At 55.9% G+C, this 26,254-nt stretch overlaps 1 protein-coding gene across 12 annotated transcripts in view; it reads left to right on the top strand.

The window, feature by feature from the left end:
* The window catches only part of COL27A1 (collagen type XXVII alpha 1 chain), a 135,765-nt gene that overhangs the window by 45,143 nt on the left and 64,368 nt on the right, over nt 1-26,254 (top strand). For all 12 annotated transcript variants that reach the window (XM_035723525.1, XM_035723523.1, XM_035723522.1 and 9 more), the window contains 9 exons: nt 2,233-2,286; nt 3,152-3,196; nt 11,344-11,397; nt 13,624-13,668; nt 20,300-20,353; nt 21,098-21,142; nt 24,209-24,262; nt 25,480-25,533; nt 26,156-26,209. In XM_035723525.1, the coding sequence (XP_035579418.1) occupies nt 2,233-2,286; nt 3,152-3,196; nt 11,344-11,397; nt 13,624-13,668; nt 20,300-20,353; nt 21,098-21,142; nt 24,209-24,262; nt 25,480-25,533; nt 26,156-26,209 (459 nt within the window). The remainder of the gene's footprint in view (nt 1-2,232; nt 2,287-3,151; nt 3,197-11,343; nt 11,398-13,623; nt 13,669-20,299; nt 20,354-21,097; nt 21,143-24,208; nt 24,263-25,479; nt 25,534-26,155; nt 26,210-26,254) is intronic.

Raw genomic sequence — 26,254 nt, 5'->3', positions numbered from 1 at the left:
TGCCCTTCTTTACAATGGGAGTGAGGTCCATTCCTACCTCTAGCATGGTTATGGGGATACCAGGAATTTTGAAGCAAGTACTGCTGAAGACGGGCTCCCAAGTGGGTTGTGGGTGGTGGAGAAGATTCTGGATGCACCGAATGGGGGTCGATGGAGTTTAAAAGTCTAAGAGATAACGTGATGGAATCCCCACAAGAAAACTGGGTTCATGGTGAGGACTGGACAGCTGCAGTTTGCTCTGCACGCCTAAGGTGGAGCTGGAATGGGGACTCAGGTGTCCTGAGGGCCGGACTTGCTGCCTCTCAAAGAATGCTCGGCAAGTGGGTCACATAGCCCTCGGTCAGGCCAGGTCAGGTGTGACGTGTCCTCCACTCCTGAGCCAAAACTATTTATGGCCACAGGCTGGGCTTTAATCCCTGCAGCTGACATGCGGCCGTTAGAGCGTCTGGGAGGTGGGCAAGGAGGTGGGTGGGCAAGTTCCTTGGGATGCTGTGATGTTGGTGATGATGGTGGTGATGTCATGCAGGGGCTGGGGAGGCTCCTGTCCTGTATCCAGCTGTTCCCACGAGCTGTGGCCCCAGAGGCATGCTGCTGACATCTGGGGCTGCTTGCTGTTTGCCATGCTGATGGGGCATCTTGAGACCACATGTGGGCCAGAGTTGGTCTGGCCCCAGCACCCTCCTCTCTGGGTTACAGGGCCCTGAGCAGCCCGGGGGAGCTGGGACCACTGGAGCCGCCCTCCCCACCACCACCAGCCTTGTCGTTGGGAAAGTGCTAGAACGCAGCCTTTGGAATTAGGGCAACAGGCTTTGAGACCTGCTGTGCCCTTAACCAGCTGTGGGATGGTGGGCAAGCTGCTGGACCTCTCAGAGCCCATTTTTTTCTCATCTGTAAATCTGGGATATAAGCCCTGGTTGGCAGGATCAATAAATGTCCCTCGCTACAAGGATGACTGTTTATCACGGTGGATGCTGAGGAGGCTCAATGACCTCTTGCCCTGCTAGGGAAGGAGAGATGGTTGTGAACCTGCATTGGTTGCTTGTTTGTGGGAGGCAGTGTAGCCGAGGGGTTAAGAGGCCTGCCTGGGAGTCCGTTGACTGAATTCCAATACCAGTTTTATCATGTTCCAGCCGTGTGACCCTGGGCAAGTTGCTTCACTTCTGGGCCTAAATGTTCTCACCTTTCCAGGGGGCCGACTGCTAATCCCGTGCTTCCTGGGCTGTAGTGAGGACACGGTAGATGCTTGAATGCTCGTGAAGCCCTGAGAACCGGGCCTGGCACGTGGCTTGTGCTCAGTAAATGTTAACTTCGGGGAGCATTATTATTAAAGCATTCCATAAACATCTAGAGAGCACAGACAATGACAGGAGCTCTGGGCTAGGTCCCTGCCCTTGAGAAGTTCCCAGGCTAATGAGGACATGAAACATGAACACAGATAATGGAAGATACATTGGAGAAAGTGGTAAATCCTCTTAACAGAGGAGCAAATGTGGTGCGTGTGTGGAGGGAAGACATGGGTTCTGCTTGCCAGAGGCCAGGGCATTGGAGCCGGGCTTGGAAGGGATGACTGCCGTCGCTGGGTGGGGAAGGGCATAACTTGGAGGCAGAAAGTCAGGTGCATCCGAGGGCAGTGGACCCCTAGCTCCGCCCCGACTACTTGTGCCCCTTTATCTCCAGAGCCTGGGTGTCCTTGTCTTGCGGTGGGGGAGCGGATGGCCAGGCCGCGGTGTCGCCCGGTGGGTCGAAGGAAGTGGCGTACGCGTGCCCGAGGGGCAGCCGCTCTTCCTGCAGGCATTCAGGCGGCTGTGGGTGGATGTGAGCCCCAGCCTAGGAGGAGGTGTTGTGGAAGCCACGGGCACCCGGCAGGGTCCCTCGGAGTGGGGGGAACCTGGTGCCCCTCTAGCATCTAACCCAGCCAAGAGCTTCCTTTCTGCAGGTCCGGGAGCCCCGGCGTGGGGCGGGCCTCCCCCCCCCACCCCAAGAGCGCCCGCGCCCTTCCCTGGCGTGAGGGTATGTGCCTTTGGACTACATCGTGGAAGCCAGCACCATGCAGTCCATGGGCATATACACTTGCCTCAAGGCCTGTGTCATCGAGGAGCCGCCGGAGCTGCCACCGCCACGAGCAAGGAAGAGGAGCCTGGGTGTGGGAGGGCAGCGAGGGGGGCTGGGACGGGTCGGGCCAGCCACGCCCCACCACTCGGTCCCTCTGACCCCCTACCTGCTCTTTCCTAGGGCTACATTGGACTCCCAGGGCTCTTCGGCCTGCCAGGGTCCGATGGAGAGAGGGTGAGTAGCCTTTCTTTGTTTACCTCCCGCCCACCTACCCACTCCTTCTGCCTGGAGAAGTCCAGGAGTCCCTCCTGGAGGAGGTGCCATTGAGTTGAACAGGAGTCTGCCAAGGGGTCAAGGCAGACCCCTTCCAGACATAAGGGATAGGGGGTGCAAAGTCAGGGAGGTACGGTAACTTGGCAAGTTTAACAGTGTGCACTGTCAAAGCTCTGAGCGTGAGGCAGGAAATGGTAAAGAGATGAGCTTAGAGGGGGTACCTGGGCGAAGTGACGTGGGTGCTCAGGGCCCAGGTCAGGAAGTGGACTCAATTCTGAGAGCATGGGCAGCTTCCGAAGGGCTTTCAGCAAATGAGAAATGGGCCCACTTTGTATTTCAGATCAAGTGTCTGCAAGTTGTCTGTTTTTATAAAAGTGTCATTGAACACAAGCATACTCATTTGGTTACCTGCTGTCTATGGCCACTTTTACTTGTGGTGCAACAGAAAAGACCACGTGGCCCACGGGCCTCTTCCTCCCTGTCCCCTCCCAGCCTGAGCCCATATTTGGGACTCATCAACAAGCTGGATAGAGAGGACCTTGGGGCGGGGGGGGGGGGGTGGCGCAGCAGGAGCACCTGTTGAATACCAGGGACGCTGGGCACTCTCCTAGGCATTTCCACAGCTCAGGTCCACGCAGACCCCAGCCCTGTAGAGTGCAGGCACCTTCCATGTGATGGGCACATAGCTGGCACCTACTGTGTGTGACCTGTGCTCTAGGCCCTCTGCGACTTCTTCTCGTGGGCGGCTCTGGGGCTGGTGTGGGACAGCACTGGCGGTTCCCCGGTGGAATCTTGTCCTGACCTCTTCCCTGTCTCTCCCCTACAGGGCCTGCCTGGTGTTCCTGGCAAGAGGGGCAAGATGGGTAGGCCGGTAAAGATTTTCCGTGTCTATTATGCAGACTCTATGGGTGAATCTGACGTCCCGGGGCCCACACCGCCCCGTGCACCTGCAGCCTGGGCGTTAGCTCTGCTTCTGTCCGCTCGGCCGTCGCTCTGCTCTGAGTGTGTGAACCAGCATGCGGGGCTGTCTGGGTCTCGTGTCCTGCTGCCAGGACACTGACCGGCAGCTGCCTGGCTGGAGCTGGGGCCTGCCGTGGCTCTGGGCCCCTCTGGGATGGCTCCTGTGTGTGTGTGTGTGTGTGTGTGTGTGTGTGTGTGCGCGCGCGCGCGCGCGCGCATGTGTGTGCGTGCAACAATTGTTCTGCAGTGTGGTCCTGCATCTGGGGCTTCTGTTGTCTGAGTCAGTGGTGTCTGTGGGCTTGCTTGGACTTGGGGATCATGGCTAGACCCAGGTCTGGGCTCCTATCTCAGAACACCCTCAGTCTCCGTGTTGTCTTGGTGCTGCCAGAGTCACATGTGCACCTGCTAGGCTAGAGGGCAGTGGGGCTTGTGAGCAGGCTACAGTGGGTGTGACCCCAAGTGGGGCTGGCTGTAAGCCCTGGTTCATCGGCTTTGCGCATGACCCTCCAGTATGGCAGGAATTGCTTTCTTCCTGCTTGGGTATCTCCAGGGCAGGAAGAGAAAGCCAGGGCACAGAGAGGTTGAGTCACTTGCCCACAGCTTCACGGTCAATAAGGGAGCTGGGATTCTAAGACCGCCATTCGCCTCCAGGGCCTCTGATCTCAATGGTGGGTCAAGATCTCGGATTCACCGGCTGGCAATAATGTTGTAGAAGCCGATGCCCCAGAATCTTCACCTGGTGGGCGAGACATTAATTCCGATGCTCTCATTACTCACAAGGGGAAGCTGAGGCTCCCCCTGGAGTGATATCTCTGACATCCTTGCTGCCAGTGGAGGGAGACCCCAGACTATAACAGAGGCATATTTCTTTCAGGCCTGACCTCCATTGGTGGCTTAAAGCCCCGTTTGGCTGCCCACTTACTATGTGACAAGCATCATCAGCTTGGGGTTAGCCCCTAGACTTGGAAGCATCATCATCAGCTTGGGGTCTGCGCTTCCCTCTGCTGGTGGCTAATGGAGAAGGGACTGTGGGGGAGGTTGGAACTTGAGAGGTGGCTGGAAGGGGGCCAGGAGAACTCAGTGGTGCCTAGAAAGGGGCTTGTCTGTGATTCTGGGGTTGGCATGCATGATCACGGGCATCTTACCCGTAGCGTATGGATCTGGGCCCTGTGGGGCTGAGTGTGGTATGCAAAGAAGAGCAAGATCCAGGTCCTGGTCTCAAGGACCAGAGGGGCACCTCATCCTCAGACTGGACCTTTCTGTGGCCGACAGCGGCTCTGTGCCTGGGGGTCTAATACTTGACACCTGGATCTGGGCAAGGAGTAGCACCTAATGCTTCTTGCTTTAGGGCTAGACCTGGCATCTGTGAGGGCTGGGCTGGATTCCCAAGGAGACCCATCTATCCATCCATCCATCTATCCATCCATCCGTCCATCCGTCCGTCCATCCATCCAGTGAATACTGAGCATATGTTGTGGGCCAGGCACTATGCTTAGTGCTGAGCAGTGAGCAAGACAAAGTTCCCATTTTCATGGACAGACAATGATTGAACAAGGGAATGAGCAATGAGTGAATGAATGTCAGATGATGCTGAGTGTTAAGATAGAGTGGGTTAGGGAGACAGTGAGTGCTTGGGGTATAGACTGTTAGGTGAGTTGATCCAGGAATCCTCCTCACTTCTTGTGAAACCTTATTGAGGTGAGAATGGGAGCCCTGTGGCAATCTGGGGAAGAGCTTTTCAGGTTGAGGAGATAGTAGGTGCAAAGGCCCTGGGGCATTATTGGCTCAAAGCCTTTGAATTGCAGTTTTCCTCTGTGAGAAATGGGGATAATAACTTCTAGCTCATGGGGTCATTCTGCTTGTCACATAGTAAGTGCTCTGTAAATAGTAGCAGTTGTTATTCTTGTTTGTAGCTTCATGGGTGGCTGAGGCTGTTGTGTCACTTTGAGCCAATGGCTTCACCTCTCTGGACCTGCTTTCCCAAAGTCTAAGTTGCAGAGGAGGGACAGTTGACTTCCTTAGATGTTCTCAGCTGGGCCCCGTCCCCTCACCCACGTCTGCCTCCAGAGCCGCCCGTGAGGGATTTGCTCAGACTGTCTCCTGGGAGGCTGCCACAGCGCCAGGCACTGCCACTTTACAGATGAGGAAATGAAGCCTCAGGGGGTGAATGGCATGGCCAAGGTCTTGAGGCTTCGGGGGGTCATTGCTGGGTTGGAATGCAGCAGCCAGAGCTTTTGCCTCTTGCCCCAGAGTGTAGCTGTTGAGCGAATGGGTTCCAGAGTCTCCTGAGCATGGAGGAGGGATGCACCAGGCCCCAGCTGCCCTCTTCCCCTTCCCCCTTTTCCCTCCTCCCGGGGGCCTCTTCATCTGCCTTCTCCCGGCCGTGTACTTGTTTGCTCCTTGGAGCTGAAGGCCAAGCTGCTTGTGGCCAGGAAGGCAGCACCCTTTCGGTCTGAGGTGCTCAGCGCTATTTTGCTATCTGCACGTGAGAGGAGACTGCTCATTCCTTTCTCGTTCAACAAAAATTTGCTGGACACCTACCAGGTGCCAGGTGCTGGGAATAGCACTTGTAAACCAAGACGTACCCCCCAAAAGCAACCTTTATTGAGGCCCTTTTGCCTGCATGGCATTTGAACTATGTATGATTCCCCCACTGATTCTCCGAGGTGAGATTGACTGCACCTGTTTTCCAGCCTCGGAAACCGAGACTCAGGCAAAGCCATTTGCTCAGACACTCTCTGGGGGCCTCACGAGCCTCGAAGCCCCATAACTGACAATTCAGTTCTGCTTCCTTGCTCCTTGCCTTTAACTTCTAAGATTGTGCCCTGTCCTTCATGATGGGGTGGTCTTTGGCACTACAGTGTCAGGCATGGGTGGGAGGAATCCCCCTTCTTCAACAGGGGGCCACACAGTACCCCTGAGGGCCGTGAAAGTCCCCTTGACCTTGGCCCAGCTGCCATGGCCAGCAAATGGGCAAGGTCTGCACTGCATATGATTTAATAGTGTAGGGAGCAGGACTGCATGGCACCGACTCCCTACGGCTTTGGCTCTGCCCATGCCGGACCCTAAGTCTGCAATACCCTCAGCCCACATGCTCCCTGGAAGTGGTCTTTAGGGCCATCCCCCCTGTTGCCAGTGCTCCTGAGCCCTTGATCTGGTTGGTGGGCTGTGGGGGCTGTGGGGGCGGGGGGCGCTCCTTCTGCAAATGTCCTCTTGTCAAAGCTTTGGGCCAGGCGATTTCTAGGCATGTATCAACAAAAGGAAATGTCAGGAGAATGAGCTGAATTCCCTCATACCAGATCACAGCTGGTCTCATTTCTGGCAGGGCTGCTGATGATTTTGCTGTAGTTCATCTCTCTCCAGCGAGCAGAACTTCGGGCTCGGGCACGCGGCCTCCCTAGCATCAGGTCGGGAAGGAGGGTGTGTGGGAATCTTTTGCTGATCAGAGCCCTAAAGGAGACGTTGGGGGTCAGAGCGTATCAGAGCTGCAAGAACTTCAGTGATGACTTGACCTGACCTCTCCGTCAGACAGATAAGCAGACAGAGCTCAGAGAGCCCAGTAATTTGGCCAAAGTCACACAGCGAGTTGGTGGCAGGGTCAGGACTCGACCCCAGGACCCTTGCTTGCTTTCTACCTTACAGTTCTCTCTGCGCTCCTATCTTTAGCTCCAAAGGAAGGCTTAGGCTAAAGCTCTCATCTCCTCACGTCTGCTAGAATGGAAAGTGTGTTGTGGTTTTCTGAGGAGGGGTCCAGATATAAGATGTTGCAGACTTGGTTGGAGCTGAAGGGGTTTCTCCTGGGCTGTCCTGGCTTGTTCTGGGCATGGCACAGCGACACTTGCAGCTGGGACAAGGGTCCCTCCCAGGAGTTAGGAAGACATTGCCGTGAATCCTTTTGCTGGGCGGGCGCTCTGTGAACTCACTATCAAGCCCGCTGGAATGCCTCGCAGAGGCCAGCCACTGCTCACAGCGTGTCTCGTGGCCTGTGGCCGGGCCTGCAAGGCTGGTCTTGTGCAGTGAGTCAGGCCGGCAGACCCCCAAGCTTACAGCTGGAAAGGCCCAACCCTGGCTTCCACTCCATCAGTGTGTGGCTCAGGCACAACTGGGACTTGCCCAAGGCCACACACCCATGGGGGGTGGGAAGAGCTGCTGCTATGGTGCATTTGGTTTCGGGACCCTTTCCAAATCCCGGACTGTGGGGAGCAGGGAGCAAAGTGAGAGAGGTCTCGTGTTTCCTGGTGAGGAAACTGAGACCAAGACGGATGAAAATTTTTCACAGTCGTGATGCTGGGGCGGTTTTGATCCCCGGTGTCCCATACTTGAGCTAGAGCTGCCCTGGGGCTGTTGGTGACCCTGGGATCCTGGCGAGAACTTGACCTACCTATGTCCTACTTGTTTCCTGGGGTGACTCTTCTTAGATGGGCTCCTTAGCGGATTCCAGAAGGGCAGGGTGCAAACATGCTCAGCATCGTGACCTCAAGGGGTCTTTCCATGTCAGCACACTTGGAGTGTGCACGTGTTCTAGAAAGGACTACGGCAGGCTGCAAGTGCAACAGGAGGGATGCAGGTTAGGCTTGCCCAGGAATTTCCTGACTGTGGAGAATCTCAACACTTTATTATAAAGAGGCCCCTGAGATCCTTCTGGGGGCTCTTCCGAGAGGTTATTCTGTATTCCCATTGTTGGTGCAAACCGGAGCTAGCGTGCCCTGGCTCAGTAGAGCATGCCGGGGCTGCATTACGACATCCCACCTCTTCAGCCCAGCTCTGCTCGGGGAGTTGGCAAGACAGACCGTTTCAGGGAGGTCAGGGAGCTGAGCCTTCGAGGCATTAGTGGGACTTCTGATCCCGGAGGCTTCATGCCTCCTCTGCCTCTCCAGCCCCCCTTCCAGAGCAGACGGATGGGGTAGACATTGCCTGGAGGCAGGGGAGTGGCTGAGGTGGCCCTCAGCGGCCTCCTCAGACCTTGGCATCCTGCTGTGGATGTGGTGACAAGGACCGCCCTCTCTTCACATCTATTCCTCTGCATTGCTGTAGCTAAGATAGAATTTGGAGTCCCTTCCTGGAGTCTGGTTCTGTCTCCTCCTGGGCCTTGTTCTGCTCAAAGTACAAGGCGTCCAGTTCCCCGGGGGCCCCGACCTGGGGAAGTGGTAACACCACGTGGCTGGGGCCCCGGCAGGGTGCGGAGCTCATTCCTTGGGCCTCGGGCCAGCCTGCTGCAGCCGGGAGCTCAGGCCTGCAGAGGAAGGTCCCGCTGCTGGCCCGTCTGGGACTGTACTCCATGCACGAGGAGATATGGCCAGAGGGAAGCAGAGTGGGAGGAAAGTGGGGCCCCACATCTAGCTTGGCGGCCGCCTCTCTGAGATCCAAAAGGTCCAAGCATCGGAGCCCTGGGGCAAGTGCTGGAAATGAGATATGGTCTCCAGCGGCAGAGGGGTGACGCAGGCTAGTGGGTGTGGGCCCTTGTACATGCTCTGGGTTTCAGTCTCTCCATTGGTGCAGTGAGGTGTAGATTGTCGAGAAGAGCTAGGGTCTTTCTATCTTAGAGATTGTTCCAATCGCAGATTTGTTCCAGCGCTTTTAAAGCTCCTATCTTTTTTCCCAACCATTATGCTCTTAATTAGTCATCCCATTGGGCTGCTGGAGTTTGCTCTTACTGTCTTTGTTCTTACCCTGCTGTTATCAGCCACTGGCTAGCTTTCGACCCTTTTTGTCTGCAGAAATGCCTTCCTTTGGGATTTTGACCTTTCTGATGGTCTCTTCCTTGCTTATACCCCAGAGATGTGCCTTCACGTTCCTGCCGCCAGCAAGGGACACCTTGGCTCATCCTGTTTGTACACCCCGTTGTACAGCAGAGCAAACTGAGGCTTGGAGAGGCCCATGGGTGGTGGAGCCAGGACTGGCATGGGATTGCCCTGCTTCCAAACCTTCATGGGGGAGGCTGGCCTGGCAGCTGGGTCTAAGGGGAGTCCTTGAGCCAGCCTGAAGTGGCCTCTGAGTGCGGAACCATGGGTGTGAATATATTGGGCGTTGTAGCCAGGATGTGTGCCTGGGGGAATGGCATCAAGGGCTTTATCTTGCCCTAGGCTGGGTGGCATTCCTGTGTGTAGAGGAAGAGGCTCCTTCCTTCCAGGCCTCATCTAAGGGTTGGGACAAGTGTTCTTAGAGAATACACCCCGCACCCTAGCCTGAGCAGGACAGGGGGTCAAGTGAGGGTCTACCCGAGGTCATACAGCCAGAGCTAGTCTCCAGACACTGGACTTGGCGAGCAGAGCACAGACTTCCTGAGTTCTGCCCTTCATGGGCCATGTGGAGTTGGCCAGGTGCCTGTCTGGATGGCATTGGCCTTTTGCCCTGATAGATGGTCCTCCTCTCCTGCCAGGCCCCTAACCCCAGCCTCCAAAGGTGAAGGCAGAAACGTAATGCCTTCAGAAGTCTCCCCTCACCACAGCCCACCCAGCTGATGTCTCCGGTCCCAAGAGGGGAGACGGATCTCCCTTACAGCTTGTCAAAGAAGGGCTGGGTTGGAGGGAGGCTGAAATTTGCCAGGGGGACCCAAAGTATGTGGGGAGAGGAATCTTAGATAGGATCAGATATACCCCCACAAAGACTTGACCTGGAGATGGGCCTGTAGACACACACACACACACCCTTGCCACTCTCTGAAACCAGCTGAACACACATTTTAGCAGCTTCTATGTGCCATGGTCTGCCCGTGTGCAGCTCATACAAACTTGATGGAGTTTAGAGAGATGGGGACCTAGGCTCAGGTGTCACCACAGACTTGCTTTTCTTTGCCTTAGCCAAGTGACATTGCCTCTCCAAGCCTCAGTTTCCCCATCAGTTAAATGGGACTGATAACCTTTCCCTTAAGGGTAGATGTCAAAGGCAAATGAAGGTTTGCCCGCAAAGTGACTGGCTTGGTCCAAATCTCATTATTCTGTCCTCACGCCCTCCTTTTGGTGTCTGAACGAAGCCACACCTCCTCCAGGATGAAGGCCAACCCCTGCCCTTCTGGTCCAAGAGGGTTCCCTGACCAGAGGAGGGATCTGAGGAGAATAAGACAGCCGAGCAGGGCAAGGACAAAAGCCTGGATGCACGCACATTTCAAGGTCTCTTTGCTCAGCCAGGACAGACGTTTTCAGTGGTTTGGGGTTTGTCCTTAGGTTTAATCTATTCCCTGGATTCCCCCGGCTGTGTTAGAAACCAGACACAAATTGTCCTCTGTGAGGAATCTTTACTGAACAGCTCAGGCATCCATTTGGTCAGAAAAACATGTGCTGTGTTTTTTATTAAATTTCCCTGGAAAAACAATGATTTGAATTCAAGCAGGGGAGAAAAACAGGTTTCCCTAAATTCCAAGCTTGAGGACTTTCTCTTCCCTTTGAAGTGAAATGGAATTGCCCCCTACCCCTACCCTGGTTCCCCAGAGGTGTCCCCAGAGCCAATGTTTTTCTAGCTGCCTGTCTCCCCAGAGAGTATGGAGTTGGGGTCAGGGATGGGATGAGAGGGCCAAAGCTGCCTGGGCTGGGTGGCCTGGCCCCTCTCTGGGCTGCTGAAATTTACTTCTGGCAGTGGGGCTGATAGTCACCCACCGTGTGACCTTGCATAACGTTGACATTTACCCTTCCAGAGTCTCGCTGTCTTTATCTGTAAAAATGGGGATCGTGATTGCATAGGGCAGCTTTTGAAGAGCATGTCACAGCCACAGAAGGTCTGGGCTGGAAGATGCTGCAGAAGCCTTCCCTTCTTCAACTAGTCAGGAAACTGAGGCCCATGGGGGAAAGGGATGTCCTCAGAACACTTGGCAAGTCAGCTACTGGTTCAAGCCTAGCCTCCGATTCTTGACCTCAGTTCTTGTCCGTCCTGCCTCCTTGGTCTGGGTCTTGGTGTTTGTTGAGTGCACCGCGTGACTGGGGACCCCACCGCCTGCCCAGATCCCAGAACCAAGGAGTGAGACTGCATGGACATGTCCTTGTGTGCCCCCGGGGGTTTGGATGGAAGCCGCGCCACAGGTATAAACACTAATCTGCAGATGTTTCTTCTGTCTTATGCCTTCAGGGGTTTCCTGGAGACTTTGGGGAAAGAGGTCCTCCCGGACTGGATGGGAACCCTGTAAGTATTTCAGTCTTGGGGAACAGGAAAGAGATTCCGGAGCAAAACACAGCAGGTTTGAGGAATCCAAGCTTTGGGGTCAGACAAGTTGGGTCAAATCCCACCCCTGCCACCTCTGAACCCCAAGCTCCTGTCCACTGTGGGTGTCCTGTACCCCCCAGGAAAGCACCCCTCAGCCCACTGAGCCCCTGGTTCTAAAGCCCCAGACCGGGCCGCGTCCCCAAGGACTCAGGAAGGTTCTGGGTCACTCCCCACTGGGGAGACCAGCGCTACTACCGTCTTACAAAGCATCAGCAATGTTTATGGGGCAGCAGTGCCCTGGGGGAGCTGATGGTTTGCAGGCCCTGTGTGGAGAGAAGAGCTGAGTTCTAAAGAAATCTTCAACATAGGCATGTTTATAGAGTTTGTAAATAATCGGAGGCCTGTCATCGAGGAGCCAGGTCAGCCTGCCCTGAGGTGCTGAGCCCGCCTTTCCCTTCCTGTTCCAGGCTCAGGCTCAGGCGGGAAAGGAAGCTTGTTCTCTGCCCCAGGGGAGCAGACTAAGTCCAAAGCTCTTTGGAACACCTGCCATGTTCCCACATCTCTCTTTGGGCCTTCCCACCGAAGCAGCTGTGGCCAGCTGTGCTTTCTGTAGCAGTGACTGCTGGCTCCACGATCAGCCCCCGATGACGTAGGGATTTCAATTCCACAAACGCTCCCTGAGCCTGACCCTGCTTGGGCTCACCCCAGCAACCCTGGGAGCTTAAGCCCTGGTCTCAGAGCCGGGTGGACTGGGCTTTGAGTCCTGCTGCATCACTTGGACACATCGGTTGCCCTCTCCGAATCTCAGCTTCCCTCTCTGTAAATCTGGGGGTCGGAATGCCAGCCCCGGAGGGCTGCTGTAAGAATGAAGTGAGAGGAGGTGGGAAGGCAGTCGGCTCGCAACAGGTGAGCCCTGGATGGGGCGGTTGTGAGCAGTAGGTCACAGCGGGCACATCGCCTGCCCTGGAGGAGCTCACAGCTGTCTGTCCGCTCTGTCGCACCAGGCAGAGTGAGATGTGTGGGGTTAAGGGCCCCGGGTGCTGTGGAGGAGGGATAGAGGAGCAGGGAGACTCCTGGGGAAGGTGACGTTGGAGTGTGTTGAGGAGAGAGGTGAGGGGACATTCCATGTGGAGGAAAGGTCACCAGCGAAGGCACGGAGGTGAGAAATTGGAGCCTCTCCTTCGGTGTATCAGTTATCGGGTCAGGCATTATAATACGTGGTGTCATCCCCGAAGCCTCCTTGGGGAGGGGTAGCAGTGTCTTTATCCTCAGGTCCTGGGGGAGCAGAAAGAGGGCCTCATGAATGGCCCCGGCTTGGCCACGCAGTTGTTGAGTGACCTTGGACAAGTCACCTCCCTTCCCTGGGCCTCGCTTCCCTCATTTTAAAGGCAAGGTGGCGTCTCCCCTCCTCTTCTTCTTGGTGGCTGTAGTGGTAGCCTCCTGTCTGGGCCCACCCGAAGCGAGACAAACACCTGGAGGGTGCTGGCAATTCCCACTGATAATCAGCATTTCTAGAAGCCCCCATTTTTATCCGTGCCTTGCATCTTGAACTTGATCCAGACCCCTCTACCTGTCTTTTCTGGTGCAAGCAATGGATGGTCCATTTTTAGAGATGAGGAGATGGAAAGTTGCCCATGCCACACACCGCCGCATCCCCCTGACTCCCAGGCGAGAGCCCTCTCCAGCATCTGGGAGGCAGAGACCTGACAGCCTACCTCGTGAAGGCGGGCTTCTCTCAGGGCCCCAGCACCTCCTCGCTGGGAGAGGGAGAGAGGCTGGCCCGGTGGCTCTCAGCCTCGAGCTGAGCCACTGTGTTATTTCCTTGCACTTGGCCTTGGGCACATCGCGTAACTCTTGAGCCCCCGTGTTACCATCTATGAAGTGAAGGTGAAATGAGATGTGGGCCAGGCATCTGGCCCATCTTTATTGTCAGGATCAGGGTTCCACCTCTTCTTTCACACTTACAAGTGGAAAATACTGGGTCTGGAAATCCAGCCTCCCTGTTTTACAGATGTGGAAAGCTGAGGGCAGAAGGGGGAAGGGTCTTGTCCACACTTCAGGCCAGGCTCCGAGAGTCACTAATCAGGCACAAGGAATGGTCAGCTCCAGAGGATCCCACCAGGTGCCCACAGGGGGATAGCGTGGAGGGAGTGGCCCAGAAGGGAGACAGGGCAAGTAACCGCTTTGCTCTCTTCCTGTCTGCAGGGAGAATTGGGCCTGCCAGGGCCCCGAGGAGTCCCCGGCCTCATTGTAAGTACACAGATGCCTGGGTGGCAGGGTGTGGGGAGCAAGCGACGAGTCCTGCTGGAAAGGTCCCTCTCTCATCAAACCCCAGGAGGAGCTGGGGAAGCAGGACATATCAGTCTGGCCAGGGCGCAGAGGGAGGAAAGCCCTGCTGTGTGTCCTCAGGTGGATCACCCACCTTCTCTGAGCCCCTTTCTTCATTAGTTAAAGGAAGGCAGGTGCTTGGAACATGAGAGTGCTTATGTGCTCTCACACCTTCTGCCTGCCCATCGTACTGCAGGGAGGTCTAGGGAGGTGATAGCATGCCTATCCACAGGTGAAGTGGCTGGCCGAGGAGCTGAGGTCAGCTCATCCTTTCCTTCACAGCACTGACTCTGGAGCCAGACCCCCTGAGTTCAAGTCATAGATCTGCCCCATCATGACTGTGTGACCTGGGTGAAGTTCCTTACTCTCTCTGAGCCTTAGTTCCTCATCTGTAAGATGGGGATGATGATACAGTACTCTGGGGGTGGTTGTGAGGATTAACTGAGGCCTTGGCCCAGGGTCTAGCATTTAGTAAGTGTGCCCCGAGAGGAAAATATCATTATATTAATCTTTGCTATCACCTCCTGACATGCCTGGGACTGAGAGAGGCCTGTGCACAGGGAGGTGGGAGGCAGGCTGACCTCTGACTCCATCCAGATTGGGGTAGGCCTTGTGGAGTGGTTCCATGAGCCAAAACCAGGGCCTCCTGCGAGGCCCTCAGAGTGGGACCTTGACCTTGGGTCTGGCCACAAGAGCCGTTGAGAGGTCCAGGCCTGGGAAATGACTCTAGGAGCTTTCCCCAGAGTCTCATGCCCCTTTGCTCTGTCCTCTGGTCATTCCTCATGGGGCTTGAGTCTGGGGGGCCGTGGAGGGACGTAAGTAGGCTGTACCCTAGTTTGACTAATGGGCTGCCGACTTTGGCTACCCCAGCAACTATGCCACGGAATTCTGTTCAGAGGGAGGCTGGAGAAGGCCCCAGGGGAGTTCGGGGCCCCCATTGTTTAGGGGTGGCCAGTCCTGGCAAGAGGGCCCAGAGGTTCCCAGTGGCAACAGGTGAGTGCAGAACCTGGGCAGGGTAGGGGCGGAGGGTCTGCACCCTAGGCTCGCCTCCTGGTTCTGTGCTCTTCAGCTATGGCCCCAGGGAACCCCTTCATAAGATGGGATCCTTGTGCCCACAAGAGCTTTGTAAAGAGTCAGGAGGGCTTTGTAAAGAGTCTGAGCGCCACAGATGCCCACAGTCCAGTGCAGTCCTGTGGCTAAGGGGGCAGCCCCTGCAACGAGACCACCTGGGTCCAGATGCTTAGCTCTACCACTGGTTGAATTCAGATGCTGAGCAAATTTCTTAACCTCCCTGTGTCTCACTTTCTTCATCTGTAAAACGGGGATAATAGTAGTACCTAACTTAGACTTTTGTTGTGACGATTTAAAGAAACTAGTACATATAAAGTGCTTCGCACAAAGTAAGTACTCGAGAAGTGCTTGTCATAATAATAATAGTTATTGTTAGTTCACCCACACACATGTATGTTATGCGTGGTAGCAGCCCTCTGGATTGCTGTGTGGAGAAAGATTTCAAAGTCACATTGGAACTTAGTGGGAGACACGGGTTGTGATCAATGAGTGACATCTCCTTGGCTTGGGGCAGTGAAATGTCCACCTACAAATCATGCATTTGTCATCCCCGATGTCCATTCAGCAGGACTTTGCTGGGCATCTTCTTTGGCACAAGGCACTGGCCTAGATGCTTTGGAAAAGGAATATCTGCCACGAGAGGTAGAGAACCCCAGTTTATGAGGACCCCCAAAGTCTTGTAGTCCTGCCTCTAAGCTCACAGGGATGGCTTCTGGAACATCCTGTTCCCACAGTGATTACACTCCAGCTTGAACAGCCTGGTGTCGGACACTCTTTCCTGGGGAAGCCCAGGCCATTCTACAGAGCTCCTGCTATGTGCGCTGTTGCTGCATCCTGAGCCCCAGTCATTCCCCTTCCCCTGGGAGAGGGTGTTTGAGTGACGAAAAGATGGTCGCTTTCTGTCTTTACCAAGGCTCCTTCTTCAGGCTACATGCTCTCAGTTCCCAAAGCTCTCCTGAAGGGATGTTTACATATCCTGGCTTTCATCGTTGGCACGTGTTTCTCTTTGTCACTGTCCTGGTGTCCACTAGGTTGGGTCCTGAGAGGAGCAAGAATATCATTTGGCCGAATGAATGCAGACTCTGGAGACTCAGACAATGCCCTTGGCCTGCCTGACTCTTTACAAAGCTCTTTCCCAACTATGCTCCCCTTTGCTTTCCTCACTGAGGGTTGCCAGATAAAATACAGCATGCCCAGTGAAATTTGAATTTCCGATGCAATATTTAGAACACATTTATACCAAAATATCATTCGGTGTTTATCTGACATTTGAATGTAGCTGGGCAGACTGTATTTTCATTTGCTCAATCTGGCAGCCCTAGTCACAGGAGCTCTTAAGAGAATCCCATTTGACAGATGGGAAAACTGAAGCCCCAGGTCAAGCTCACCCATAAGGCAGGAGAAGATGGAGGCAGGACCGAAAAGCATGTCCTCCAACTCTTAGTCCAGGACCCTCCTCCCGCTGCCTGCTTCTGAAGGGCCTGAGCTGGGGTGTTCCTGCATTCCTCAGACTGTGCACCCCCTCATGATGTCCCTTTCCAAATCGCTGATCTATGCCTCCTCAGGGTTCCCTCTTGCTCTGTGTCTTTCTCTGCCACTTTCAGCCTCTCACTTTCCCTGTTTTAAAATTCCCTCTGCTGTCACGGGGATGTTCCCTTCCTCCTGTGGTGGTGGGGCGGGGGGAGGTCACAAGCACAGACCAGACCCTGCCAAATCACCAGCACTCCCCGAAAGAGTGCCTTCTCTCACCCAAGGACCCCCTCCCACCCTGGATTTTTGGAAACAGCAGCTTCTGTGCCCCAGGTTGGGGGCAGGGCGGGTAGTGAGAATAGTGGCTTCCCCAGAGAGTTGGAGAGGAAAGGAATTTTCTAACCAGGAGTTAAAGGGGAAGAGGGATCATGAGTCACCTCTGGTTTTCCAGAGGATGTGGGTTTTTAGCTGAGCAAATGGGAATTCCACATATTGATAATCATTTTAGTGGAGATTCAGGTTTATTCAGTGCCTTCTGTCTAGTCAGCTGAAGCAATTTGCATGCAGACTGAAGCTGAAACTTCCCCTGTCACTGCCCCCCCTACCCCCAGGTCCTTGCAGGCAGGAGGAAGAACGTGAGGAGACAGACTAACATTTATGGAACGTCTCTCTATTTTGTGTGTGCTTGGTGTGCACTAGGCTGAGGAAGCCTTGAGATAGTTGAAGGGGGGCGGCCTCAGCCCAGTCACCCCAATAGGGAGGCTGGGGCCTGAGGTCACCAGCTAGGACTTGCAACCCGGGTCTGTGTGACCTGGATCCCAATAAGCTGCTGGCGGCCCCCCTGCAGCCTCCGAGGGGGGACTCCCTCGGAACAGCCCCCTTTGAGTAACTGAAACCCTTTGGCTGGCCCTCAAGAAAAGAGTGCCTGATTCCAGAATCTGCCCAACAAAGAAAATTTCTGTCTTTTTTATTTTGAGTGACAGAGAGGGGATTTTGGCTCCTCCATGGGTCTAATGAGACCCAAAGAATATGTGGTCTGGCCAAAGCCCAGCATGTGGGGTATAGTGGACGAGTCCCCCATATTCTGTCAGTAAATGATCATCTGGCTTTGTTTCCTTGTGATGAAGCAAAATCAGGAGCCTCACTAGCAGACACTTACCAAGCCTTTGTGTGCCAGGCCTTGTACTAAGTCTTTAATGATCATGGCAAGCCTCTGAGGGTAGGAAGTGGGATTACCCATGGTACACTTAGGGGAACCGAGGCACGGAGAGGCTGAAAGTCATAGGTCACACAGCAAAAAGCTGGACCTGGGCCTGTGTCCGTAGGTCACGGACTTTACCACTGCATCCCGCACTCAGCTCTGTGTGACTTCTGGAGACAGAAGAATGGAGACAGCAGATGTGTAAGTGCGGACCGCCCCAAGGGCTGTTCTGTGTGAGAGACGGTGTTCATTAAAACCACACAGGAGCCAGGACCAGCCCACAGCCCCCAGGTCCCTGTCCCCAAGCCACTGATCCCTATCAGTGTTTCTGAAAAGAGGCCTTATTGCCTTCAAAGGCAGTTCTAGGAACACGGAGGCGAGATTTCTCCCTGGAGGGCTTGTACATGAGAGTGTGATTAGGTTTCTTTTCCACCGGGTTGTTAAGCCACTCTGAGTGAACACCTGTGCCATATAGACACACACATAAATGGTCGCCAGTGTGGCAAGGGCTGTGAGACCTGACCGCAGGGGCCTGACCTGGCCTGTGGGGTTGGGGAAGGGATGTTGGCGCTTCAGTGGAAGGATGAGTGCGCACTGACGGCGTGAGCACAAGGTAAAACCTTCTGGGTCTGAGAACCCGTGGCCAAGGATGCCACAGCTGCAGAGGAACGGCGGGGCAGGAAGGGAAGACGTGTGTGAGGGGTGATGGGAGGCCCTGCCAGCCAGACAGACCTGGATTCTGGTCCTGCCCATATCCCCTGTTGGTTGCTTAGTCTTGGGTGAGTGACTTCGCCTCTCTCTAAGCCTCGGATTTCTCCTCTGTAAGATGGGCCCCATGGGGTTACGGTGAACAGTCGGCGAGGGCCCGAGCAGCGCGTTCCATCGGCGAGGGCCCGAGCAGCACGTTCCAGCTGGAGCCCACCGTAAGCTCCCGTTAATGGTGGTTGACGGGACCTTGAAGTCTCGCGCGTGGTGTCTGGCACACACTAGGAGTTCTGGAAACGGTTGCAGACGTGGTTGGTTGTGTTTTGGTGAGAGTCAGTAAGATGAAAGGCAAGATGTATAGAGCGGTGTCTGGGAGCTTAGGCAAAAGTGGGAACAGTATCCAAATTCAGGGCATTACTCATTGTTCTTTCTTGTGAGGACATGACATGCCGTGTGTCGCTCTGTCAGGCTGCCCACAAGGGTGTCTAGCGCAGAGCCCCAGTCGGCTCTGTGGGCTGTACTGGGAGGAAAGCGGCCTGGAATTTTCTCTGTTCCTCCCCTGAGTGCTTTCCGAGCCCAGCCCTGGGGCCCTGCCAACAAGGGAAAGGCCTGCCCTGAGCAAGCCGCCACCTTCTCCCCATGTGCCCTGCAGCCAGAGTCCCTTTTCCACGGATTCCTTTCCCCTTGGTGTTGGATACCCATGCAAGTCCCTGCCCCCCACCACACACAGGCCTTCTTGGAAGGGCCTGCCGGGGCGGTGAGTGTGGTGTTGCTGTGGCTCCCCAGGGCCCCAGGTGTCAGTGAGGCCCGTATTGAATTCAGTCCCCACACAAGCCACCTTCAGGCCTGCAGCAGGAAGAAGGAGCCTGTGTTCCCGGAGCTGCTGACTGGTGCCCTGCCCACAGCCCGGGCCCCAGCTGGAGCCAACTGTGCCAGGAAAGGTGCTGAGCTCCATGCCTGGCAGACAGTGCTGTTTGTGTTAGTCTCGGCACCTGTTGTGACCTTACTTCCTTCAGGAGAAGATAACTTGATGGGGCTGAAAGCACCATTTCTTGGCAGAGGCTTAGCTAGAAGGTTTGGTTTGACCTAATCAGGTAGGGATCCTGAGGTCCAGAGGGCGAGGGTTTTGCTCAAGGCCCCACAGCCCGTCCCTGGCAGGGCCGTGGCCGGACGGTGGTTGGCCTCTGTGTCAGCTGATCTGAGCCATGGCAGGGGCCGGGGGGTGGGGTGGGACCCGACAGTGTCTCAGAAGACCATGCCACCGTCCGTGAACTCGCACCTTCCCTCCGTCTCTCTCCTTGGGCCCGTTGGCCCTTCTGCGGAAGCCGGGCAGGAATGCGATGGAGACCTCTCGGGGCAGTTCCCACAGGAAGCCTGGGGCACCTAGCCTTCCTCCTGTGCATCCATGCACTTGCCAGGGACCCCCACAGAGCCTGACGCAGGGACGGGGGAAACTGAGGCCCAGAGAGGTCAAGCACATTGTTTGAGCACACATAGCAGCCAGACACTTTGACGAGTCACAGCAGACGGAAAGGGGGGAGAAGAGAGCATTTTTAGGGGCTCCCTATTTCTGGACGTGGGCTTACCGTTATGGCTGCGACTGGAGGCAGTAGAGGTAGGGGCGGGCTGGAGCTGAGGACCCGTGAGGGGAGGAGGGTGGGCTTGTGCAGAGGGGATCCAGCCACCCCCTCATTCTCAACCAGGCTCCTCACCTCAGCACTATGGGCATTTTGAGCCAGACCATTGTGCGTTGTGGGGCCTTTACCCACTAGATGCCGGTAGAGCCCCTTCAGCTGGGACAACCCCAAATGCCTCCAGACCGTGCCCGCTACTTTGTACGCGTAAGTCAGCTCTCCCTGAAACAACTCTAGGAGGCTCAGAGTACCGATCCCCGTTGTAGATGGGGAAACTGAGGCACGGAGAGGTTAGCCACCCCAAATCACATGGTGAGCAAGCAGCAGAGGAGAGATGAGACCAGGTGGTCTGACAGAGCCAGTGGGGTTGTGTCTTCAGAAGCCTGGGCTAGGGAACACTGGGGATCATCCCTCCCAGGCCAGACTCCTGGGAGCCACCTCTCACAATGTTCTCTTCTCTTTCTCTTGCCAGGGCGACATGGGGGCACTGGGTCCGATTGGCTATCCAGGACCCAAGGGCGTGAAGGTAAACAAGAGCCATCCCTGAATCTGGGTTTCTTCCCTGTCAGCCACCCCCCCACCTTGATCCATGGCAGCCCAGAGGGAAGTGTGCCTGGGCACAGTGTGGGGGGAGGGGAGGACGGGGGCCCAGAGGGGTGCTGGGATGGGAGCTGGCAGCTCAGCAGCTCAGTTCTTCCCGGGCCTGAGAGCCAGTCATCCTCTGTATGTCAGTTATGGCTGACATGTTTCTTGGACAGCAGTCCTTGGGCTGAGCATGAGTCTCATGTGGTTCCAGACGTTAGGGCACTGAAAGGCCAACGGGGTAGGGGGGAGTGCATGATCAGGGGCACAGAAGCTATAGTGGCAAACCAGTGAACTTTGTACATCCCTGGGTAGGATGGGCGTGTGGGAAGAAGATGGGCCAGAACTGCTAGGACCTCGTTCCAGGGACAAGCCCATGTGGCCAACGTGCAGGGGGCAATGCTCGTGGAACCCATCTGTCCCCGTGAGGAGCCTTCTCCCCTGGATTTGCTCGGAGTGCCATGGCTCAGGGGTCAGCTGGCCCTTTTCGTGCTCCTTTAGTCCACATCGTGGCCCTCCGAGCTGGGGGTCATTGCCCCCTTTCACGGATGAGAAAACTGATTGCTGGGTGGGGCATCGAGCCCCAGGTGGGCACGGCAAGCCAGTGGGTGTCAGGCGGGGCACTTGCCTTCCGTGGCTTTGAGACCGCCCCCCCCCCTCACAGCAGGATCTGGCCTTTGTCTTGCAGGGACTGATGGGGAACGTGGGGGAGCCCGGACTGAAAGGTGATAAGGTGATCTGAATACTCCCTTGTTGCATTGTGTTTTATCTGCATGCGAACCAACCCCCCCCCCCCCCCCCCCCCCCCCCCCCCCCCCCCCCGCCTCAACACTGCTGCTGCTTTCTCTCCAGGGCCACTCCCCTGCACGCCTCCTGCCTTCCCTCCGGCCCCCCTAAATCTGTGTTCCCCGGCTTCTTCCTTGTAACTGAGGTGGAGCTCAGGCAGGTGGTCTGAGGCGTGCAGACCTTGGAAGATGGAGCATGGGGGGCTGTTGAGGCAAAGGTGGGGGGTAAAGCAAGGCAGGTCTCTGAATTCGGAGAGCAAAGCTGAGGCCAGCGTCTGGACTTGGAGGCCAAAGCTGGGCCGGGGGAGGGGTGGAGTGGGGAGTGTTGCTGAGATGACAGGCCCCGTGGCGGGCAGGTACGGTGTGGGTGCCGGAGACCTCTCCCAGCCACAGGAGGAAATGAACTCGCATAACCACCGCAGTAAGAACTGGGAACCCACCCCCAGAGAGCACGTGGTCTGACTGTGCAACAGAAAAGCGGGCACAGGCCTCTGAGCCCCTGACCCGCTTTCCTCCCAGTTGCCATGGGGAGGCCGCCCGTGCCACGTGTCCTCCACACAGTCCTGCTGCTGAACCCACCCTGTGCCAGCCCACAGTTGGATGGGGGTCGGTGGGACCCCGGGGCTCAGAGCAGGGCAGAACCTGGCCCCGTCCCTCGTGACGGAGACGTGAAGGGCTGGGGGCGGCGCTCCCTGCGCCCTGCCCTGCAGCTATCTTCCTGCCCTCCCCTCTTAGCCTCTCACCCGAACCAGGCACCCCAAAGGAGGTGTGGGAGGGCTCAGGCCTCCAGGGACCTCAACCACGAAGCAGAGCTAGGGCAGAAGGGCAGAGCTGATGAGGCCCTGGGAGGTCACCTCCTCCAGTGCCTCCATTTCCCAGCTGGGGAAGCAGCCCCAAAGAGTTCAAAGAGATGCATCAAAGAAAACTCAGCCCTCAGGCTCTTAGAAAAGGGGAGGTGGGGGGCTGCAAAGGGTAGCCAGGGGTGCAGTGCTTTCTCCATCTGTTTCCACCTCTTCTGCCTCCTCACTGTCCCCCTCCCCCCCAACCACCGGGCCTCCAGCTGCAGCCCCCCCCCCCCCCCCGGGGCTCCCTCGCTCCACCTCCGGCCCTGCCTCGCTGACTTCTGAGCCCCCTCCTCTGTGACCCTCCCCTTGAGTCTCCCCCACAGCTACCTGTTTGCTCTGGGGTTTGAGACATCAGTGCTCTGGAAATGTTAAGTCATGGACAAGGGAGAAAGGAAGAGGGGGTGCGGGGGGTGTAGGCATTGAATTGAGCTTTTTATAGGCCCCTCTGCAGAGCTGGCCTCCCGCTCACTGGTCCTTCAGGAACATGGAAATAAACGTGTGTTACATGGAACTCGGCTGGCTTGCTGACTGACTGCTGGTGCCTGGCTCATTTCGAGATGTGAAAGCTCTGGAAAAAAAAAAAAAGAAAGAAGTGGAGGAAATTGTTTTCTTGCCCATAGTTTTCAAGAAAATCAAATAAGTCTTTGGAGTTGAAAAAAAAGAAGAAGAAAAGAAAAAGGACTTTCTTTTCTGCCCCTTTGGCTGGGGAGGGGTCTTAACTTTGCTGAGAGGGCCTCCACCCCCTGGCCCTCCCCTGGGATGACAGAGCCATCCCTTCATGTTCCCTGGCCGTCCTGCCTAGAATCCCAGATTTTCCATGACCCGGCCTGGCCGTGGTCCCACTTACAACCACTTGGCTCCGTCTTCCTGCATGGAGGAGCCTTCTGGAACCGACACTCCTGCTCCAGCCCAAATCCATTGTCCTGATTTCTTAGGTGTCTTTTTAAACTTTTTTTTTAAATTCCCTCTCTTCCTCCTTTGGACGTTAAACACACACACACACACACACACACACACACACACACACACACACACCCCGAAAAAAAAAAAAACCCAAAAACTTTCTTGGCTCCCAAACCTCTGGAATATTATACAGGGTTTTCCAGATTGGAAAAACCAAAGTAAGTTTTTTTTTTTTTTTTAAAGCTATTTATTTATTTATCTATTTTAATTTTGGCTTTTGTTTTACCAAAGTTTTTTTTTTTTTTTTTTTTTTTTTGCGGGCTCATGGCCTTAGCTGCGTGGTGTGGGCTCTCTAAGAGTCTCCATTCTTCCCAGTTTCCTCCCCATCCTTCCAGTTGCTGCCGGGGCTGTGAGTGTTTTTGGAGTGCTGGGGCCGGGGTGCCATTGGGAACATCCAATATGGCAAGCTGGAGATGATGAGGGCTGCGTGATGGGACTCCGGCTGTAAGAAGAACCGTTTTCCCGTGTGGTTCTCCGATAGCTCGTTTACCGGGATGTGGCTGAAAATAGGGAGGGACCAGAAGAGACCCCTGAAGACCGGAATCCGTGTCACCTTAGGAAAGAAACACTCAGAACTAACTCAAGACCCGTTTACTCGCTGTTTACACATAGTCTTAGCCAGCCAGACTAGCTGGTTTCTCATGCTATAGCTGATTACAGGCAGCTAATTAGAAGTGGCCCCATGCTGATGGCTGGCAGAGAGACTCCCACAGGAGGAAGAGTGACAGCTCCCAGCCCAGGGGTGAAAAATGCCAAGCAACAGATGCGAACGCTCAGAACCCTCCGTGATGGGGGGCGGGGGGGGGGGGAGGCAGTGAGGCACTGTACGGGCTGTACCTGCCCCTGTGTGACATGAAGCTGACGATGAAGACGTTGAAGGATCAAGAAGCAGTTCCTTTGATCTGCCAAGTGTCAGTTGTCCAGGAAAGGCCAGGCAGTTTGGCTTTTTTAGTGGTGTTTTCCGCCACCTGAGCAACCCCAGGCTGGTGTGCAGCGAGGCCAGCTACATGCTCCCCCAGGGCCTGCCTTCCCCAGCCAAGCTTTCCCGGGAGGCCTGCCCTTTACTCTCACAAGGCTGCTGCTGGTCAGATCCACTCTGGGAACAGCCTCAGCCAAGCTGTACCTTGCTGGTGGGTCTGGAAGTGGGGAGGCTTCCGGAACCCACCGTGGTCTCCATTGTAACGTTCTTTGCTGGTGTGCATTTAGGGTGAACAAGGGGTTCCAGGTGTGTCAGGAGATACTGGATTCCAAGGAGACAAGGTAATTGCAGCGGATTCTCCCCTCCTCCCCCGCCCTGCTCTTCTCTGGTCCAGGCTTCCTTCTCAGGCTCCCCGATGGGCCAGGACCCCCCTGTAAGATGGCTTCCTTTCACAGAACCCTGTCTTTTCCAGCCTCGGGCCCCCATCACCATCTCTTCCCTGGCCTTGACAACAGCCTCCTGACTTCTTGTCAGGCCCCCCCGCCCCTTCTCTCCCAGTCTGTCTTCCTCACTGCCACAAAGCTCTTCTCTGTGCTCGCAAACCATCCTTGGCTCCCTACTCGCCCCAGCACCCAGGGTCCCAGTGAGCGAGCCCCTCGGACCCATTCCTGCCCCTCGCCCTTACAGCCCCGTACTCCACCGAAGGGCCCTCTGCCCCACACACTGCTGCCTTGCCTGGCACACCGTGCCCTCAGCCTCTGCACGGCCCCATTCTTCAGAACCCTGCTCAGATGCCATTTCCTCCACCTGCTTGGACAGTGGCCACTTCCCTCTCCGCATGCCCTGAGCAGCCTGTCCGTCCGTCATCTGTGGCTGCACCTGGTTGAGGGCGACTTGGGCTCAGCCCTGTGCCAGACAGCCAGCTCCCTAAGGATATTGCCCCAGACTGCCCTGGCAGAGCTCAGCTCAGAGTCCTGCACAGAACAGTGAACATTTAGGACATGTTTGAGTAAGTGAGTGAGTAACCGGCCTTACTGACTGGTGGATGAACCGAGGCAGCTTGCCGAGGCTGGCTCCTCTTTGCCGGTGTCCAGCACCATGTGGCCACATCTGGACCTCGCCCAGCCAGTCGACAAGGCCCAGATGTTGGCCCGCTCTCCCTCTTCCTCTTCCCTCCCTCCTGTCTGGCCTGTCCTGACCCAGCCTCGGTGTCTGCGAAGTGCGAGCCATGCGGGCCTGGCTGCTTCCCCTGCTGGGCCCCTGTCTCCAGAGTTCCTCAGGCATAAGGGGCACTGCAGTGCTCGCTTGGAGCCCCCCGGGGTCCCAGGTTCCAGGACGACTTGCTGAAGACAGGGCCTGCTGTGTCACCTTTGCATCCCTGAGGCCCCGCCCACAGGGGTGCCCCACTGGAGCTTGCAGGCAGGGAAAGTGAGGGGGGAGCTCATCTCCCCCAAAGGTGGGTGTTCTCTAGCTGCAGGTGGGCAAGGGTGACTGAGCAGCTGTTCACCTGGCCATTTCTGTTCCTTACTAACCCCAGCCTGCTCTTGGTCTTTTCCAGGGGAGCCAGGGATTGCCAGGGTTCCCAGGTGCACGGGGGAAGCCGGGGCCTCTGGTAAGTACCTTTGGCTCTGACACCCCTAAACCTCACACTCTCCAGTCATGAAATGTGGCCAGGGACACGGTCACATCCTGGACCGCATTTCCTCCTGCAGCTGCCCTGGTTGCCAAGCAGAGCAGGACAGGAATGAGATTCACCCGTTTTACAGAGGAGGACACTGAGGCCCAGCGGGGCAGGAACTCACCCAGTCTCAGAGATAGGCCTCGGTCACTGTCAGAGTTCTGGGGAGAATCAGAATCGGGGGCTCCCAAAGCCTTGAAAACAGCAGTAGCATTAATAACGTGTATTTCTTGAGTGTGACTATGTATCGGATCCTTGCCATACCATACTTCTTTGAAGGCTGCCAACCACCCCAAGGGCTAGAGGAGTATTATCCCTCCCATCTTACAGATGGAGAAACTGAGCTTCTACAAGATGAAGTGTGTTGCCCAAGGATCCCATGGCTGTAAATATAGGAGGCGGGGTTTGAACAGTAGCTCCTGGTTATCTAGGGAGATCTCATGCATATGCTCCTGAGTTTTTCCAGCCATCCACAGCCAGGGGTCTAATACAAAGGATGGTGGAAGGTGGGCCCTCACTTACCCCTGCCTCCCCTGCCATCTCTTCTCTTCCCCAGGGCAAAGTTGGAGACAAGGGATCCCTTGGGTTTCCTGGGCCTCCGGGACCTGAGGTATGTGAGGCCATATTTCTGCATCTGGATATAATTGGGACTGGG

This window comes from Zalophus californianus, chromosome 13 (genome assembly GCF_009762305.2).
Source record: "Zalophus californianus isolate mZalCal1 chromosome 13, mZalCal1.pri.v2, whole genome shotgun sequence".
In the NCBI taxonomy this organism is placed as follows: Eukaryota; Metazoa; Chordata; class Mammalia; order Carnivora; family Otariidae; genus Zalophus; species Zalophus californianus.
Note: the sequence above shows the minus strand (reverse complement) of the source record. Positions and strands in the feature narration are given on the sequence as shown.